This window comes from Aulonocara stuartgranti (genome assembly GCF_965226115.1).
Source record: "Aulonocara stuartgranti genome assembly, chromosome: 7".
NCBI classification, from domain to species: domain Eukaryota; kingdom Metazoa; phylum Chordata; class Actinopteri; order Cichliformes; family Cichlidae; genus Aulonocara; species Aulonocara stuartgranti.
In genome coordinates, this window is record NC_138945.1 from 358,205 (window position 1) to 375,429 (window position 17,225).

At 45.7% G+C, this 17,225-nt stretch overlaps 1 protein-coding gene across 3 annotated transcripts in view; it reads right to left on the minus strand.

The window, feature by feature from the left end:
• Positions 1-1,999: 1,999 nt before the first annotated feature.
• ptprbl (protein tyrosine phosphatase receptor type B, like) overlaps positions 2,000-17,225 on the minus strand; it is a 30,139-nt gene continuing 14,913 nt past the window's right edge. The window contains exons 10-33 of one of the 3 annotated variants that reach the window (XM_082540067.1): positions 16,205-16,468; positions 15,713-15,976; positions 14,620-14,883; positions 13,647-13,910; positions 13,281-13,550; positions 10,192-10,455; positions 9,801-10,067; positions 9,254-9,544; positions 8,902-9,180; positions 8,673-8,822; positions 8,027-8,303; positions 7,684-7,796; positions 7,471-7,576; positions 7,309-7,386; positions 6,335-6,349; positions 6,166-6,247; positions 5,859-5,949; positions 5,702-5,778; positions 5,091-5,225; positions 4,877-4,999; positions 4,576-4,739; positions 4,174-4,309; positions 3,529-3,622; positions 2,000-2,371 (exon numbers count right to left, since the gene is read on the minus strand). In XM_082540067.1, coding sequence (XP_082396193.1) covers positions 3,533-3,622; positions 4,174-4,309; positions 4,576-4,739; positions 4,877-4,999; positions 5,091-5,225; positions 5,702-5,778; positions 5,859-5,949; positions 6,166-6,247; positions 6,335-6,349; positions 7,309-7,386; positions 7,471-7,576; positions 7,684-7,796; positions 8,027-8,303; positions 8,673-8,822; positions 8,902-9,180; positions 9,254-9,544; positions 9,801-10,067; positions 10,192-10,455; positions 13,281-13,550; positions 13,647-13,910; positions 14,620-14,883; positions 15,713-15,976; positions 16,205-16,468 — 4,064 coding nt within the window. In that variant the 3' untranslated portion in view covers positions 2,000-2,371; positions 3,529-3,532. Of the gene's footprint in view, positions 2,372-3,528; positions 3,623-4,173; positions 4,310-4,575; positions 4,740-4,876; positions 5,000-5,090; positions 5,226-5,701; positions 5,779-5,858; positions 5,950-6,165; positions 6,248-6,334; positions 6,353-7,308; positions 7,387-7,470; positions 7,577-7,683; positions 7,797-8,026; positions 8,304-8,672; positions 8,823-8,901; positions 9,181-9,253; positions 9,545-9,800; positions 10,068-10,191; positions 10,456-13,280; positions 13,551-13,646; positions 13,911-14,619; positions 14,884-15,712; positions 15,977-16,204; positions 16,469-17,225 lie in introns of all 3 variants that reach the window. The other 2 variants (XM_082540066.1, XM_082540068.1) reach the window with 2 other exon arrangements.

Here is a 17,225-nt window from a genome sequence, read left to right on the forward strand (position 1 = left end):
AATGTACATTTTCACTCAAACTTAATTTGTTTCTCTTTTCATGTAAATCCTACTGCTAAGATGAATGATTCTAAAAGAAAACAACTATTTTATAGAGCAAAAAAGAGCAAAAACATTTCTAAAAATTAAGCAATTTCCTATCAAAATTGCTTAATAAACATTTATTTTGTTTATTTTTATTTTATTAGTATTTTCCTTAAATGTGTTAAATATATATTTTCTCATCTAAATGTCCACTGAGCTGTGAGCCAGGGGGCGGTAATGCGCCTTAACATTGATTGCCAACCAAGAAGAAGAAGAAGCTGTGAGCCAGGAGGGAGGGGGTGAGTAGCTCAAATGTGCTGTTAGCATGTTAGCAGAGCGATGCTACTGTGAACCGAGGAGCTATTGTCTTGATGTGAGCTTCTACTCAGGGTTTTTTCTTCCAGTTCAGAGCAGAAATCTTTTTGTTAAGAAACTGGATGTTGTGTTTTTCTCCACAATTTTAATTATAAGCTAATACATTGCTGCTAACAGCAACAGGGATGAGTCAGTGAGTCAGTTGGGCTTGTGAATCATGATTCATGAGTCAGTAAAGTGATTCTCGAGTATTGAACGATTCGTTCATGATTCGCACATCACTATAATAAAATAAAGTTCACTATCAGTAATGTCATAGCACCCAACCAGCTGTATAGAAACTCCGTCATGCTAGCTAGCACGCAGTACGAGTTATTGTAACTGACTGTAAAAAGTCAGCGCAACGAAAATAAACTCCACCTAAACTTGGTTTATATCTGACCCAGATAGACTGCAGGTCATAACTTCTTACCTGAAGTTCAGTTCACCTGACACGCAGACCGGCGGCTGCCTCGGGTCTCTCCTCCTGCCTCCCCTTTCTCTCATCCACCTGCTGGCCTCCACCACTTGCTAATGTTACTGAATCTGTGGAAGCACCGCCATAGCCACCACCAAACAACTGAGTTATTTTTACACACCAGCCAGCATCTGGCCAATCCACCACCTTTCATTGTTTATACCGTTACAAAAATAATAATAATAATAATAATAATTGGGCCACCGAGCAAATGCCTGGTATGCCGATGGCCAGTCCAGCTATGGCCGTGGCTTGCCAACCCTGGGCACGAAGCCTGGATCTGTAATAAAATGATCAGTGTGGCTGCTTTACCAGGTGTAGCAATTAAGTTTAACATCCAGGCATCCATTAAAAAGGAAAAGGATTTATGAAGTTTAACAGATTTAGAAGTTAGCAGGAAGTTAGCTCGCTAGTTTACACCTGAACATGATATAGCATGTTCTGACTGAGAGATTGATTATGATAGCAGAGCTATCAGAGTTACAAACTGCTTTCACCAGATAGCAACACAATTTCGATCCACTCCTCACGTGTTAACCTCTTCGACATGTCAATGGCTGTGAACAAAGAGAAACTTGTAAATAACTCATGAAAGAATAAAGTTACGTTGAAACCAAGCACACCATTGGTTTTCTTGTGACATTACCAATAAGTTTGATGTGTCACATGGTCCTCTTCCTATTGAAAAAACAAAAGTTGTATCCAAGATGGCCGACTTCTAAATGGTCACCATGGTCACCGCCCATCTTGAGGCGTTTGCCCCCTCACATATACTAATGTGCCACAAACAGGACTTTAGTATCACCAACCATTCCCATGTTATTACGCTGTATCCATATAAATGGCCTACCCTGTATAACAAGATACAAAGCATGTTAAAAACACAACAGACTTATTAAACGCAGAGTAGTTTGGACCCGGAAGCAGGATTTATCAGATCATCAGTTAAAGACCGGATAGGATCTCCTTTAGGAAGCACTGAAGCAGGAGAGGAGACGATTTCGTCCCATAATTCATAGTGAAAAACATCTTTTGTTTTAGAAGCTTTATGTTCTTTTTTTTCTTGCGCTCAGAGTTCAGTTGTACTGAAATAATCCTGCTCAGATTATCATAGAGTTTCTGGATGAATAATTAGAGAGCTGATAATTTTGTGTTGTGTGTTTAATAAGCTGCTCACATACAGACGAGCACAGGTACACTTACAGGTACAAGCACAGGTAAACTTACAGGTATGAGCACCTGTGACAGAGATATAAACAGGACAACAGAAACTCAACCAAGAAACTGGAGCCAATATTCCAGCAAATCAAACACATAGGAGATGATACAACCAATAATCTATAGATAATCTATACAGAAAGACATCACACAGCTGAACATAAATTAAAACAAATTAAAGTTATAAACATTTCTCTGTGACATACGAACACTGTAGAAAAATATATGGACATGTCTCTCTGAAGAGCTCAGCAATGGCTCAGCAGTCAGTACAATCGTTACGGTCAGGGTCAGCGTCTGTGGAAAGGACCAATAACCCATCAATAAGCCGTCAGTAACCTGTTAATAATCTGTCAATAAGCCATCAATAACCCATCAATAACCTGTCAATAATCGTCATAAAATGGCAACAACCTGTCAATAACCTATAAATAAGATGTCAATAACCCATCAATAATCTGTCACTAGCCTGTCAATAACTTCTCAATAAGCCGTCATTAACCTGTCAATAACCTGTCAATGAGCTGTCAATAGCCTGTCAGTAACCTGTCAATAACTTCTCTATAAGCCGTCAATAACCCATCTGTATCCTGTAAATAACCTGTCAATAACCCATCAATAATCTGTCATTAACCTGTCAATAACGGCTCAATAAGCCGTCAATAACTTCTCAATAACCCATAAATAACCCGTCAATAACCCATCAATAACCTGTCAATAACCTGTCAATAACCCATCAATAATCTGTCATTAACCTGTCAATAATCTGTCATTAACCTGTCAATAACCCGTCAATAACCTGTCATTAACCTGTCAATAACCCATCAATAATCTGTCATTAACCTGTCAATAATCTGTCAATAACCCATCAATAACCTGTCAATAACCCATCAATAATCTGTCATTAACCTGTCAATAACGGCTCAATAAGCCGTCAATAACTTCTCAATAACCCATAAATAACCCGTCAATAACCCATCAATAACCTGTCAATAACCCATCAATAACCTGTCATTAACCTGTCAATAACCTGATGTTAATCTGAGGCTCCACGTCTGTTAAATGGTAAACAGACTGGTTATAGTGCTTTTGTTCTCTGTCTGAGCACTCAAAGCGCTTTACACAGCTAATTCATTCACCCAATCACACCCATTCACACAGGCACTTCTTCTAAGTTTAAGTGCTGAGTATCTAACATTCACACACATTCACACTCCGATGGATGCATCGGAGAGCAACTTGGGGTTAGTATCTTGCCCAAGGATATTTGGCATGCAGACTGGAGCAGCCTGGGATTGAACCACCGACCTTCTGGTAAGTGGCTGATCTGCTCTGCCACCTGAGCTACAGCCACCCCGTAAAAAGGACCAATAATCTGTCAATAATGTGTTCATAATCTGAGGGTGGTAATCTGATATGTAGGATCAATAATATGAAGGTTATCAATGACTCACCGCCTCACATCCTGTACATTCCCTCCTGCTCGCTGCGTAGCTTCCTGGCTCTGAGAACGTCTCTGACACACTGATGCAGGTATGCATACTGCACCTGTGGAGAGGTGGCAGGTGAGTCACACCTGAGCTCAGATTACAAAATATCATTTTCAGTCTGACAGCAGAGATTATGGGATTATTACAGGAGTCTATCATTTCAGCCTGGGGGATTATTTTAGTCACCTGTGACTGAGTGCCTTCAGGTGTTTGTCAGGACCAGTTTTAGAAACACAGATTAGCCAGTCAGGACAAACTGAAAAAAACCCGTCTTGTAAACAGGAGATCTTGGGTTCCGTTGATATATTTAATATTTACATTTGCTCAGCTCAGGAAAGCTCTCAGAGGACATCTCTGGACCATCTCATAGCATCAGACATGAAAACAAATTGAAGTATGTAAATAATAAGTCTGAACTCATTCAGGTTCTCAGCAGCAGTTTCAGTGCTGAAATCCCAAATGTGAAATTTCAGTCATCATACCAGATTAAACAATTTTCAAACTACAAATATGGCTGACACACAGAAAAGGAAGAGTCGATTAAAAGTGCAGAGATAGATGCCACATAACGGCATACAAACGTTTGCCCCCATGAAGCATTGGTCCTACCTCAGTCTGCACCATGTGGGATCGATGGAGTCGCAGGTCAAACACGGCGCTGTAGATATCCACCGTGTCTTTGGCGTCCAGTTGCTGCAGCACTCGATCCAGGACAATGAAAGTCCCCGTCCGGCCCACACCGGCGCTGACAAAAAGACCAAAGTCCAGTCAAAAAACACGTCGTATACTGACCACAGCTAATGAGCAGGATGGTCCACATTAGTCCACAAACACAAATTAGCGTGTTATACTGGTGAAAAACATAAGGGTTCTCAGACTATGAGGTTTCTGTTGGTTTAGCTATAATTACTTCTCATCTGACCATGTGATGCTTCACACAGTTTGAGATTCTAGGAATTCAGTGGTTCGTCACTCTGAAGAGGCTGATATTTTAAGGGCACAATGAGGTACCTGCAGTGGACTACAGTGGCTCCAGATCCCGAAGTCCTGTTGACGTAGTCTCGGACAGTACGGACAAACTGGATGAGGGACTGAGTGGTCTCTGGGACACCGTGGTCCGGCCACACCGTGTAGTGAAACTGACGAACCAGGCGGCTGAAGCCGAGCTGCTCCTCCTGCAACGCACAGTCACATTAAACTGAGGTGGGATCGTTTTCTTGTTTCTCAAGAATAAAACGAAACAAGCGTTCGAGCCGTCTTTCGCACTCAAACCGGTTCTGTAACAAAGATGACAGCTGTCAGTGAAACGTACGCTGTAGATGTTAAACTCTCTGATCGTCCACTCAGGTAGAACCGATTCTGACAGCATCTGGACGATCAGGTCTCCGTAGTACAGAGGATCCTGATCGAATGGCCAGTAGTGATCACATTTCACCTGGATGGAGGAAGAGGAGGAAAACCTCACTGTTTCAGGCTGATGAGTTTGTGAAGATGGTTTCTGTAATCATTGCCTCTGTGCTACCCACCCTTCCTTTCTCCACACACTGAGTGACCATCACCACATTGTGGACATTCTGCTCCCAAACCATCTTCCAGAAGTCGTCTTTAGTTCCAGGCAGAGGACCCTGTGTGGCGATGTACTCCCGCCGGAAGCTGTTACCCTGAAAACAGAGAGCGTGAACCCCCCGAAATTCGGACAACCCCTGTGACTGACTCATAGGAGTCTATGAGAAAATGATGCTACTGCTCACACGCTCTCTAACCTCGGTAAACACTTTATCGTCTTTGTCTCAGGTTTCAGAGACCAGCTTCATCATCTCGTCTTCACCCATCCTGCTCTTAACTTCTAAATGAGTCTTTATCGAGATCAGTCTTTGCAATGGACTTCTTCACATCCAACCAAAATTAAACCCTGTCCTAACTAAGCCAGGTGTGTTTGTGTTGCAATCATTGTATGGTCACCAAAAAACACCGACTGGCAAGCTGCGAAATGAAGTAACGATGAAGGAGAAGCTATTAGGTGGCCCTACTCACCTGAGTAAAAACTAAGATGCACTGCATGTTTTTATGTTTTCACTCTTTACTGCTCTTTGAAGGAGTCTCCAGTGTGGTGCATGTCAAGTCTGTACTGACTTACTGGGATGTAACTGGCATTGATGTAGTCAGAGCAGGGGTCGTCATCAACGTAGGACAGCTTGACCCTCGTCGAGTCGTCTGAATACGAGAAAGGCAGTTAGACCCAGACCTTCTACAACCCGGTGATCTCTTATTGTGTCTGTGGGCTCTTGACTCACAGGGCAGGATGTTATTGTATCGGTTCTTTCCCCGGTTCTCCGGCAGCAGAGCCGAGTCCAGAGGCTGGTTACGACCGACGTCCTTCAGATCCTGATAGGGAGAAAATAAAAGCGATTCACAACACAAACAAAGGCCCACTCTGAACACTCTTAAACGTCAAAATAGTGAAAACAGACAGGATAAACCCTGGATCTAACATCCTTCACAATCCTCAATGTTGCCACAAGTTTTTTATTCTTGGGGGATGTGATATGCTGAAGCTGGGGTCTTTCAAAGAGGAACAAATTAGTTTTATTGATTGCTGACCTCATACTCCTCTGACATCAGGTAGTTGGAGTCAGCCTGTAGTTTGCTGTAGTGAGACTCAAAGTTCACAATCTTAATGGGACTGCAGGAGAAAAGAAAACATTTAAAACCAGAAAAATTCACAAAAGGTCAAAGATGAACCTGAAGCAGTGTGAACGGGATTACAGACCTGGAGATTCGACGGCTGCTGAGGAGCAAAAGGCAGGGAGAGAGAGAGAGAGACCTCAGAGTTTAAACCTAATGATGCATTTTCATCTGTACACACATGCAGTACTACATGCAATACTACATGCAGTACTACATGCAGTACTACATGCAGTACTACATGCATTAATCAGAACCTCCTCTGAAAGAAAAAACAAGCTGTCACAATGCAATCACATGTCTGCAGAAACAAAGGCAAAAAGTACTCTGACTGTAGTATCAGTTCAGTTCTGATGCTGCCTGTGATACCTTCAGCAGGTAAGGGAGCTGAAGGTGCTGCAGCACCCCCTGGTGGATTTTAGAGGACATGCATGTCCATCAGTGTATCATGCAGGTAAGGGAATTCCAGAAAGCTGATTCTGTTTATTCGGACATCTTCAGTGGGAGACACGTTTCATCATCGTCCAGGTGACTTCTTCAATCTCAGCTGACTGCAGGTTTCAACCTTATGAACAGGACATTTGCACAGTGACTGAAACTATCGTCCTTCCAAAAGACCTGTGGAGACCATCTCTGAATCGAGGAGGGGGCCTAAGGGTCACCATCTTACAATGCTGTGAGACTCATGGCCATCGATCAATGATCACAGATCGGTGATCGTGACATTTTCCATATTAATGATCATAAACTGACCTCACAGCCCATTGGTCACCAGTGGTGCTAGACTCAGTCATTGTGCAGGTGCTTATAAGGTTGATACCTGCAGTCAGCTGGGACTAAAGAAGTCACCTGATGATAATGAAACATTTCTCCCACTGAAGACGTCCAGATGAACAGGATCAACTTTCTGGGTAAAAAACTCTAATGATTTTATTTCATATCAACGGTGGTGAGAGTTTGCACTCTTACTGTTTCATTTCAAATGTGTTGTATAGAGTGTTATGAAAGGTGAGTCACTGTGCAAACATCCCTGAACATTATTGATTATTGATTACTTACCCTCTGACACCCAGCTGGTTCCCCGCTGCTGCTCTCTCTCTCCTCATATTTATCCTGACCTCCAGCCTCTCTTCCTCACTGGTGGAAACACAGCAGCACCGTTTAACCTAAACAAAGATAAGCAGGTGTACCTTACAGACAGGTGCATCCTCTGATACTCACACTTTGCGAGTTCTGTGCCTGCAGACAAACAGAGCAGTGATTCCCACAATCACAGCAGCGAGGAAGAGTCCAGCACTTACACCTTCGATGACACCGCTCAGAGGCTCTGCAGGAGGAAACACAACTGTGATACTTTTCTGAATTTTTCACCTGCACCTGCTCGTCCCAGCTTGACCTCGGGTGTATTTTAATCGAGCTAAGGTTTGTTCTCACCAGCCTCAGTGATGATGGGCTGCGATAGGCAGGTGTCAGAGAACAGTGGAGACAAGACACTCAAGTCCTTTGCATCATCATCAAACAGCTGAGTGAAAGCTCGGACGCTGATCCTGGAGACAAACACAGATGCCCCTAAGGTTATTCACGCAACGCCTGACCTTAGAGGTAACGCTGGAGCAAAAAGTCTACAGGGCTGAAAGTTTCAGAGATGATGAGCTGGTTCTAACAAACCATTAAGGCTCCAGGTTTCTGGTCAGTCTACCGCCCTGGAGTGCTGCAGTTTGGAGGAAGTGGACACGGAGTCAAGTACCTGACATTCATGCAGAGGATTTTTCAGTACCTGTAGGCAGTCTTTGGCTTCAGGGGTCCATCACAGAAGTGGTTCAGCTCTCCACTAGACTCTGGGTCCTGGTCTGAGCCTCTGGCATCACAGGTGCCCCCTAGCAAGTCCATCCCAGTCCCCAAGCTGATGTTAAAGCTCTGGGTGGTGCTGTCAGGGCTCTCGGTGCATTGGCTGGGGAAATAGCTGGTCTGGTAGGACCTGATGGAGCTGTTGGAGCTGTAGTCCAGGTAGGAGGGCAGTGGGTGCTTCTGCTCCAGCTGCATTAGGCTAACATCTTCAAAAACAAACCAGAAGATTCAGGATTAGATTATTGCATCCTATTATCTGTCCATCCATTATTGTTTCCGTTATCCATCTATTCATTTGTGTATTATTAATGTCAACATGCACTCATTATTATTTCATCATCATCCATAATTCCATAATCCATCCCATTATCCATTATTTATCCCAAAAGAAGAGGTATGAGGGAATGGTAAAAAAAAATGACAGAACACACAATTTAAGGCCGATACCACCAAGTGAAGTCAGGTGACCAGAACAACAGGAAGGAGATCCAAGAGGAGTTACTACAGATTCTTTTTAGGAGGATCATCCAATTAGAAGAATTCCAGTAAACTGGCCTTATGTGGATGCTGCTCACCTTCAGACTCAGTCACCACTACAGTGAAGTACTTAACAGCTCCATTAACGTCACTGAACCAGCTGCAGTTAAACTGGAAGGAGATGGAGGACTTGGTGACCACAGCAGACTGCTCACTGACCCGGGTACCGGAGGGGGGCACAGGAGGACCTTCAAGAGTCAACAGGAGGACAGCATGTTAAACACCCTCCGTCATGCTGAGGACATGTTAACTTCCACTCGCTCTTACGGTCAAGCATGGTGACCACGTTGTCCTGAGCCTCGTCGCTGGGCTTCCCACCAGACATGACCTTCACAGAGACTGTGTAGTGTTTGTGAGGCTCCAGCTCAGTGATGATGTAGCTGTTGGAGTCCTGCTCAGCGAGTCTGGAGTACATCAGTGTGTGGGAATCCTTGTGGAGACACTCGATGGTGTAGGAGTCATAATCAGTGTCCGGGGTTACCCAGGAGCAGGAGATGGAGGTGGAACTCTGAGGGCGACAGTGGAGGCTGTGGACTCTCTCTGGCTCTGTAGACGAAAGTAATGGAGTGAAACCACATGACAATTCACATCAGAATTGACATAAAGTGCTGCCACCTACTGGTGCGGATGCTTTTGCGGATAGGTGTGCTATAGGTAGGTGTGGCCCCAGGCTCTGTGGTCCCACTGACGGTGCGGAGGCTGAAGTTGTAGAGCCGTCCAGGGAACATCCCCCTCAGGATGCGGTTGCTGGACGTCCGGGTGTGGTACGGATTGATGATGGACAGCCGGTCCCGAGGAGTCCACTGCAGGTCAAAGTCATCATAGTCGGAGTCCACAGGGCCGCTCCATGTGATCTCCAGGGAGGTGTTGGTCACCCCCCTGAACAAGATGGAGGCAGGTGGTCTGGGAGCTGAGGAGGGACAGGATTTGTTGCTGATCAGAAACTATTCCGATTCGTGTGTCTCTGCTTAAAATTAGGATTTCTTCTGTTCTGTTCCTCGTGTTTCTAGACTTTATGTTTTAAAATGTCTCTTGTTACTTTATGTTGCGACTGTGTGCTGCACTGATAAAACTGGAAAAATGCCTTTTGCTAAACCACTGAAACTGCTGACTGAATATCAAGGAATACTGAGGTGATCTGAGCTCTAACAGAAGCTGCATCTTACCCGTCCGGCCCAGGGTGCTCGCCCTGTTGCTGAGCCCGCCGCTCTGGCTCAGCACCTCAGCTCGATACAGGCGACCCGCTACAAGGCCTGAGAAGATGAACCCTGTGGCCTCTGAGCCCAGCTGATGCATGGCCTGCTGAGAACCGTTGGGGTTGTAGAGATACAGCTGGTATCCACTTAGATCACCTCCACCATGCTCCCAGTTTACCCAAAGACTGTCAGACTGGTTTCCACTCTTAGCTTTCAGGAACGCTGCAGCTGACGGGACTGAAGAGAAACACGATCACTGATACAATCTGCAAGTCCACTCTTCGGGTACAGAAGGCATAATATCCTTTACATTTTATTTCCAGTCAAGGACCGTGTACTCTGGAGGACCAGCTGGTCTCACCTGTTCTGGTGTAGATGGAGGTCTGGTTGGTCTGGTCTCCACTGTGGATCTGGATCAACATCTTGTAAGGAGCACCAGGTCTGAGGCCCTGAAAAGTACACTGCTGACTGTTGGACTGGACGCGCTTTTTCTCGTGCAGCTGGTCATTACGATCATACAGAAAAACTTCATACAGCTGAAAGTCTCCCTCTGGTGGCGACCAGTGGAAGGACAGGCTGGTGGTGGTGTTTGCAGTGACGGCCAGATTGGTGACCACCGCTGGGTCTACAGGAGAAGGGACGAGGGAAGCTTTTAACTTTCACTAAATTTCATCAATCATACTGTGTACTTGAGGAGAGAAATCAAGAGTTTCTCACACATCACTGTAAATCGATTTTAGGTCAAACCACCAGAACCTGGTGAGTTATTCATCTTCTTTCTCAGTATTGTTCCAACTAAATAGTCTAAGGCAGCGGTCCCCAACCTTTTTTGCGCCACGGACCGGTTTATGCCCGACAATATTTTCACGGACCGGCCTTTAAGGTGTCGCGGATAAATACAACAAAATAAAACTAGTACTGGTACCGAAAAAAAGAAGATTTATTCATAACACACGTGAAAAGACCCAGGAAAGCCGAGTAAACGATAAAAACGATAACAAAATAACACTGAAAACCGATAAAAACCCTGAAAACCAAACATTTCACACCTGAGCCTCAACTCTCGCGGCCTGGTACCAAACGACTCATGGACCGGTACCGGTCCGAGGCCCGGGGGTTGGGGACCGCTGGTCTAAGGGGCTTGGAAAGAAAAGCGTCTGGACGTCTTTAAGTTGCTTGAAGACGTTTCACTTCTTATCCGAGAAGCTTCTTCAGTTCTAGAGTCAAATGGTGGAGAGTCCCAGATTTAAACCCTGTGGGAGTACCCCCCCCCCCCACCCCCAAAGGGGGACAAAGGACCCCCTGATGATCCTCTACCTGATCACATGAGCCAAGGTGTGAAAACGGGTGTGGGTCACAATCAGCCAGGGTTTCGGGTGAGCTCATTGTGAAACCTGACCCCAACCCTGGTTTCCTGAGGTCAGATGGCCCAGGATGTGAGTGGGCGTTAAGGCGTCTGGGAAGGATCTCAAAACTGGATTATAGATGGCAGACAGTTTGTGTTGTAAACCACCGCCTCTGTTCAAAGATGGTCGCTCACAGTGGACATAAATGGCTTCTTTTACTCCTCTTTGAAACCATCTGTCCTCTCTGTCAATGTGAACATTGGCATCCCCTGTGGAGGTGGCTCTTCTATGTTGTGCCATGCGCTTGTGAAGTGGCTGTTTGGTCTCTCCAATGTAGAGGTCTGAGCATCCCTCGCTACACTGTACAGCATACACCACATTGTTAAGTTTGTGTTTTGGAGTTTTGTCAACTAAATACTTTCTCAAAATATTCTGACTTGTCTATAAAATGTACAGTGGGATGCAAAAGTTTGGGCAACCTTGTTAATAGTCATTATTTTCCTGTATAAATTGTTGGTTGGTACAATAAAAAACATCAGTTAAATATATATAGGAGACACACACAGTGATATTTGAGAAGTGAAATGAAGTTTATTGGATTCACAGAAAGTGTGCAATAATTGTTTAAACAAAATCAGGCAGGTGCATAAATTTGGGCACCGTTGGCATTTTATTGATTCCAAAACCTGTAGAACTAATTATTGGAACTCAAATTGGCTCGGTAAGCTCAGTGACCCCTGACCTACATACACAGGTGAATCCAATAATGAGAAAGAGTATTTAAGGGGGTCAATTGTAAGTTTCCCTCCTCTTTTAATATTCTCTGAGTAGCAACACTGGGGTCTCAAAACAACTCACAGATGACCTGAAGACAAAGATTGTTCACCATCATGGTTTAGGGGAAGGGCACAGAAAGCTGTCTCAGAGATGTAAGCCGTCTGTTCCCACAGTTAGGAACATATCGAGACAATGGAAGACCACAGGCTCAGTTCAAGTTAAGGCTCGAAGTGACAGACCAAGGAACATCTCGGATAGACAGAAGCGACGGTGAGAACAGTCAGAGTCGACCCACAGACCTGCACCAAAGACCTCCAACATCATGTTGCAGCAGATGGAGTCGCTGTGCATCGTTCAAACACTTGGCGCACTTTACACAAGGAGATGCTGTATGCCAGAGTGATGCAGAGGAAGCCTTTTCTCCACCCACAGCACAAACAGAGCCGCTAAAGCACATTTGGACAAACCAGCTTCATTCTGGAATAAGGTGCTGTGGACTGATGAAACTAAAATTGAGTTATTTGGGGATAACAAGGGGCGTTATGCATGGAGGGAAAAGAACACAGCAAGAAAAACACCTGCTGCCTCCAGTAAAATATGGTGGTATGCTGTGGGGCTGTGTGGCCAGTGCAGGGACTGGGAATCTCGTCAAAGTTGATGGACACATGGATTCCACTCAGTATCAGCAGATTCTGGAGACCAATGTCCACGAATCAGTGACAAAGCTGAAGCTGCGCCGGGGCTGGATCTTTCAACCACCCGAGACACTGCTCAAAATCCACTAAAGCATTCATGCAGAGGAACAAGTACAACGTCCTGGAACGTTCATCTCAGCCCAGACCTGAATATTATTGAAAACCTGTGCTGTGAGTTAAAGAGAGCTGTCCATGCTCGGAAGCCATCAAACCTGAATGAACGAGAGATGTTTTGTAAAGAGGAATGGTCCAAAATACCTTCAACCACAATCCAGACTCTCACTGGAACCTACAGGAAGTGTTTAGAGGCTGGAATTTCTGCAAAAGGCGGATCTACTAAATATTGATTTCATTTCTTTTTTTGTAGATTCCAAATTTATGCACCTGCCTGATTTTGTTTAAACAATTATTGCACACTTTCTGTAAATCCAATAAACTTAATTTCACTTCTCAAATATCACTGTGTGTATCTCCTATGTGATATATTTAACTGACACTTTTTATTGTAACAACCAACGATTTATACAGGAAAATAATGACTATTAACAAGGCTGCCCAAACTTTTGCATCCCACTGTATAAAACATCAGGTTTTCCTCCATCACATTCAAAGTGAGAAACAGGAAGTCTTACTTGTCCGAGCCTCAGTGCTGACCCCAACACTGTGGACCCCGCCGCTGGTGGTCTGGACCACCACTCGATACTTCTTTCCTGGTGTGAGGCCGTCAAACTGCTGCCAGGTGTGTCCAAAGGGCTGAGAGACGTTTCTCACCATGCTGCCTCTGTCGTCCAGAACTTGGAGGACATATCCATCAGCCACACCCAGAGCCTCCTGCCAGCTCACCTGGATACTACAGGTGGTGTGGTGGGAGTCCACCTGGAGCCCTGTCACTGCAGAGGGGACTGAGGAACACAGGGATGATGCAGAGCGCAGTAAGGACCAGCTAATCTGTACGACAGCATGGTGTATATTCACTGTACAGAGGTGTGTCCTCTAACCTGTGCGCCCTGTGACCGTGTTGTTGTTCACCAGGTCTCCACTCACAGACTGAACCATGATGGTGTACACCTGGCCGGGCTGCAGGGAGCCGAACGTCACCTCGTTCTGGTGCTTGAGGACGCTTCGGGTACTTAACTTTCGGCTTTCTCTGTACAGAAACACGGAGAATCCGTCTACATCGCCCGGACCAGGAGTCCAGCTCACCATCAGACTGCTGCTGTCTCCACTGTTGCTAACGTGGATGTTCTTCACTTTACTGGGAACTGAAAGATGACAAAGAGCTTTTGATCTACAGCATTTTTGCTCTTTACGTCAAGGTTTAATGATGATGGTAATAATGGTGGTAATAAGTCTTAGTGGTAATCTGGTTAATTGTAGCTACCTGCTGCTGCTGATTTAGATGTAGAGATACTGTTCCCAGAGCAACTGCTGAGAAACTGCAGCGCCACCAGGAGGCATTTAACTTCCCTGATATGTTGTGTACGTGAGTCTAAGGAGCTTGGAAAGAAAAGCGAGGGTCGTGGACCCCCTCCTCTGCCTAACCTCATGAGCCAACATGTGAAAACGGGTGTGGATTTGGGGTGAACCCATTGTGAGACCTTGCCCCACCCTATCATGTGATCAAATGACCCAAGGTGTGAGTCACCCACATCATGACCCTCTTAGGGACACTCACAATAGGGCTTAAAAATCTGGGACTCTCTTAGAATTGGAGAAGCTTCTCAGATGAAACAATTCCCAACGCTTTTCTTTCCAAGCTCCTTAGACTGACCTGGCTGACTGAGAAACTTCACAAACATCTTCACAGACATTCTCCACCTGACAACAAAGTGCAGGACTCTACAAATAAGCCGTAACAGATTTTCAGGATGTTTTGTAAACTGTAAATTACCAAGATTTTCCTTTTTGAACATGGAGTGCTGGATTATGTGGTGTGATGTTTAGAGGCAGCAGACCTCTGTGACCTCTGACCTGTGCGACCCTCTATGTACCGGGCCTTCTGATTGGTGCCGCTGTACGTGGAAACTATGATCTTGTAAAGCCGCCCAGGTGTGAGTGATGACAGGACGCAATCCCTCACACCGCTGCCCAGAGTGATGGGAGGAAACACCTTCATGTCGCTGAACAGCAGCTGCACTTCGTAGTGATCCACGTCACCCGGAGCTGCCATCCACGTCACCCGCAGGTCCTCGGTGCCCCGCCTAGCCAGAGTCAGGGAACGCACTGCCGCCGGGACTGAAGGATGGACATGACATGACCCACAGTTAGTCTCCAGGAGCCTCAGAGAGCAGATTTGCTTTGTTTTGAATTTGAAATGAACAAGGACGTTGCTGCTGTTTAAGCATATCAAAACTCCTGCAGAGATACTGAGAGACAAGAACATCTGCTGATAAATGGCTGTATTTGTATAGCGCTTTGCTAGTCCCTAAGGACCCCAAAGTGCTTTACACAACCTGTCATCCACCCATTCACACACTGGTGATGGCAGCTACATGTAGCCACAGCCACCCTGGGGCGCACTGACAGAGGCGAGGCTGCCGGACACTGGCGCCACCGGGCCCTCTGACCACCAGTAGGCAACGGGTGAAGTGTCTTGCCCAAGGACACAACGACCGGGACATGTTTCTTTGTTCCTCCTGGTTCAGATCTGAAACTTGGTGCTTTATTCCCACATCTTATTATGTTGTAACAAGCAAAACATATGAACGTGATATAAACAAGTATTCATGTATCCATCCATCCACCCATCATCCATCCACCCATCATCAAAAATGCCCAGTCCCCTACTGTTCTCGTGGGACACAGAGGTGTTTCAAGTCCAGCTGAGGGACATAGCATGTCTGGGGTCTCCTCCCAGATGGACCGAAACATCTCAGCTAGCGTCCCTCAAAGAGGAGGAGCAGCAGCAGATCTGGCAACAAATACAGTTTTTCTTTCCTTCTCACCGATCGATCTATCGCCTGCTGAGCTCGACTGCATCCTGACATGTATCATCTAGTTTACTCGCTGAATGATGCAGCATTCATGTTCCTAATGAGCCCGACTGAGGTCAAAGGTCACTCACAGGTGCTGCCATGGGTGGAGGCAATGGCTTCGTACTTTCCGCTCCACGTGGTCACTAGCACTGTGTAGAGTCTGCCGGGCACCAGGCCGGTGAACACACAGTTGTGCTCCGTCTTTGAAACTGTCTTGTTTTGCAGGAAGACGTTGTTGTGCTTGATGAACACCTGATACAGGTCGAAGTCTCCAGCAGCGTGACGCCAGTACACCTTCAGGTAGCTGTCCGAAGCATTGTGGGTCGCTGTGGGGCTCTGGACCTTCGACGGCTCTGATGGAGGATAATCAGACAAGACTGATGATACCGGAGTTTACGGTGTTTTGTGCAAAAAGGGTGCAGCAGGTACAGAGCCAGGTGTGTATAGACCTGGACAAGCACGTGTTGGTATCATTTTTGCTGTTTAACACTTACAAACTGAATGAATTGTTCTAAAGTGCCGACTTTACTGCAACATGGTTTAAAATTCTGACTGGTCGATGCTGTGAGTGGTGTACATACGTGTCCTCTCCTGGATGAACGTCTGATTTTTGTAGAGACCGCTGCAGGTAGTGATGGAGATGTTGTAGAGGCGTCCAGACACCAGCGAGTCGAAAACGCATGTCGGGGTCGACTTGGGCACGGTGAGGGTGTGAATGGTCCTCTCCCGGTCACTCAGGGTCACCAGGTATCTGTCCACCTCACCTACAGCCTGACTCCAAGACACGCTGAGGAAATCCATGCGCCCGTTGTTGCTGACCCTGACATCGCTCACTGCCGCCGGCACTGAGGGGGTAGGAAGAGGGCGGAGTCAGAGTAAACACACAAGCACACTCGTTTTCGTACCTTAGATTACCCTAACCATAACCTAACTGTGACACTAAAAGCACATTTTGAGTCTCAAAAACATCTTCAAACTCGTGGGGACGGCTGTTCCCACTGCTGGAGCATTAGAACAAAGACTGATAACAGTGTCAGTTTAAGCCCAGTGAATAAAAATGAGTTTTTAACCTGGATTTAAAGACCACCACTGAGGTAGACTGCCTGATGTGAAGAGGAAGATCATCCCAAAGCTTCGGGGCCACAGTAGAGGACACTTGATCTCCTCTAAGTTTCAGCGTTAGGGCCTGAGAGCAACAGCTGCTCAGCTGAGTGAACGAGGGGGGACGTAGGGCAAATATACAGGCGCCAGAGCAGTTAAGGATTTAAAAACCAGTAAAAAAAAATTGAAATAGATCCTCAGTACAATTTTAAGCCAGTGTAAGGAGGCCAGAACCAGAGTAATATGCCCAAATGTTCTTTTACCAGTTAAAACCCGTGCTGCAGCGTTCTGCAGAGAGCCCTATTGAATGATGTGTTCTACCTCATTTTTATTCTTCTTCTAATTATATTTAAACTTTTTGACACCGCAGGGACTGCACTTTATATTTTTTGTACTTGTTACAACAACAGGTAAGATATTCTGTTCTGTTCAACAAAACCTGCACCTGTGGAGAACTCTGACAGGAGCACAGAGAGCATGCAGAGATCACACGGGGGGAGC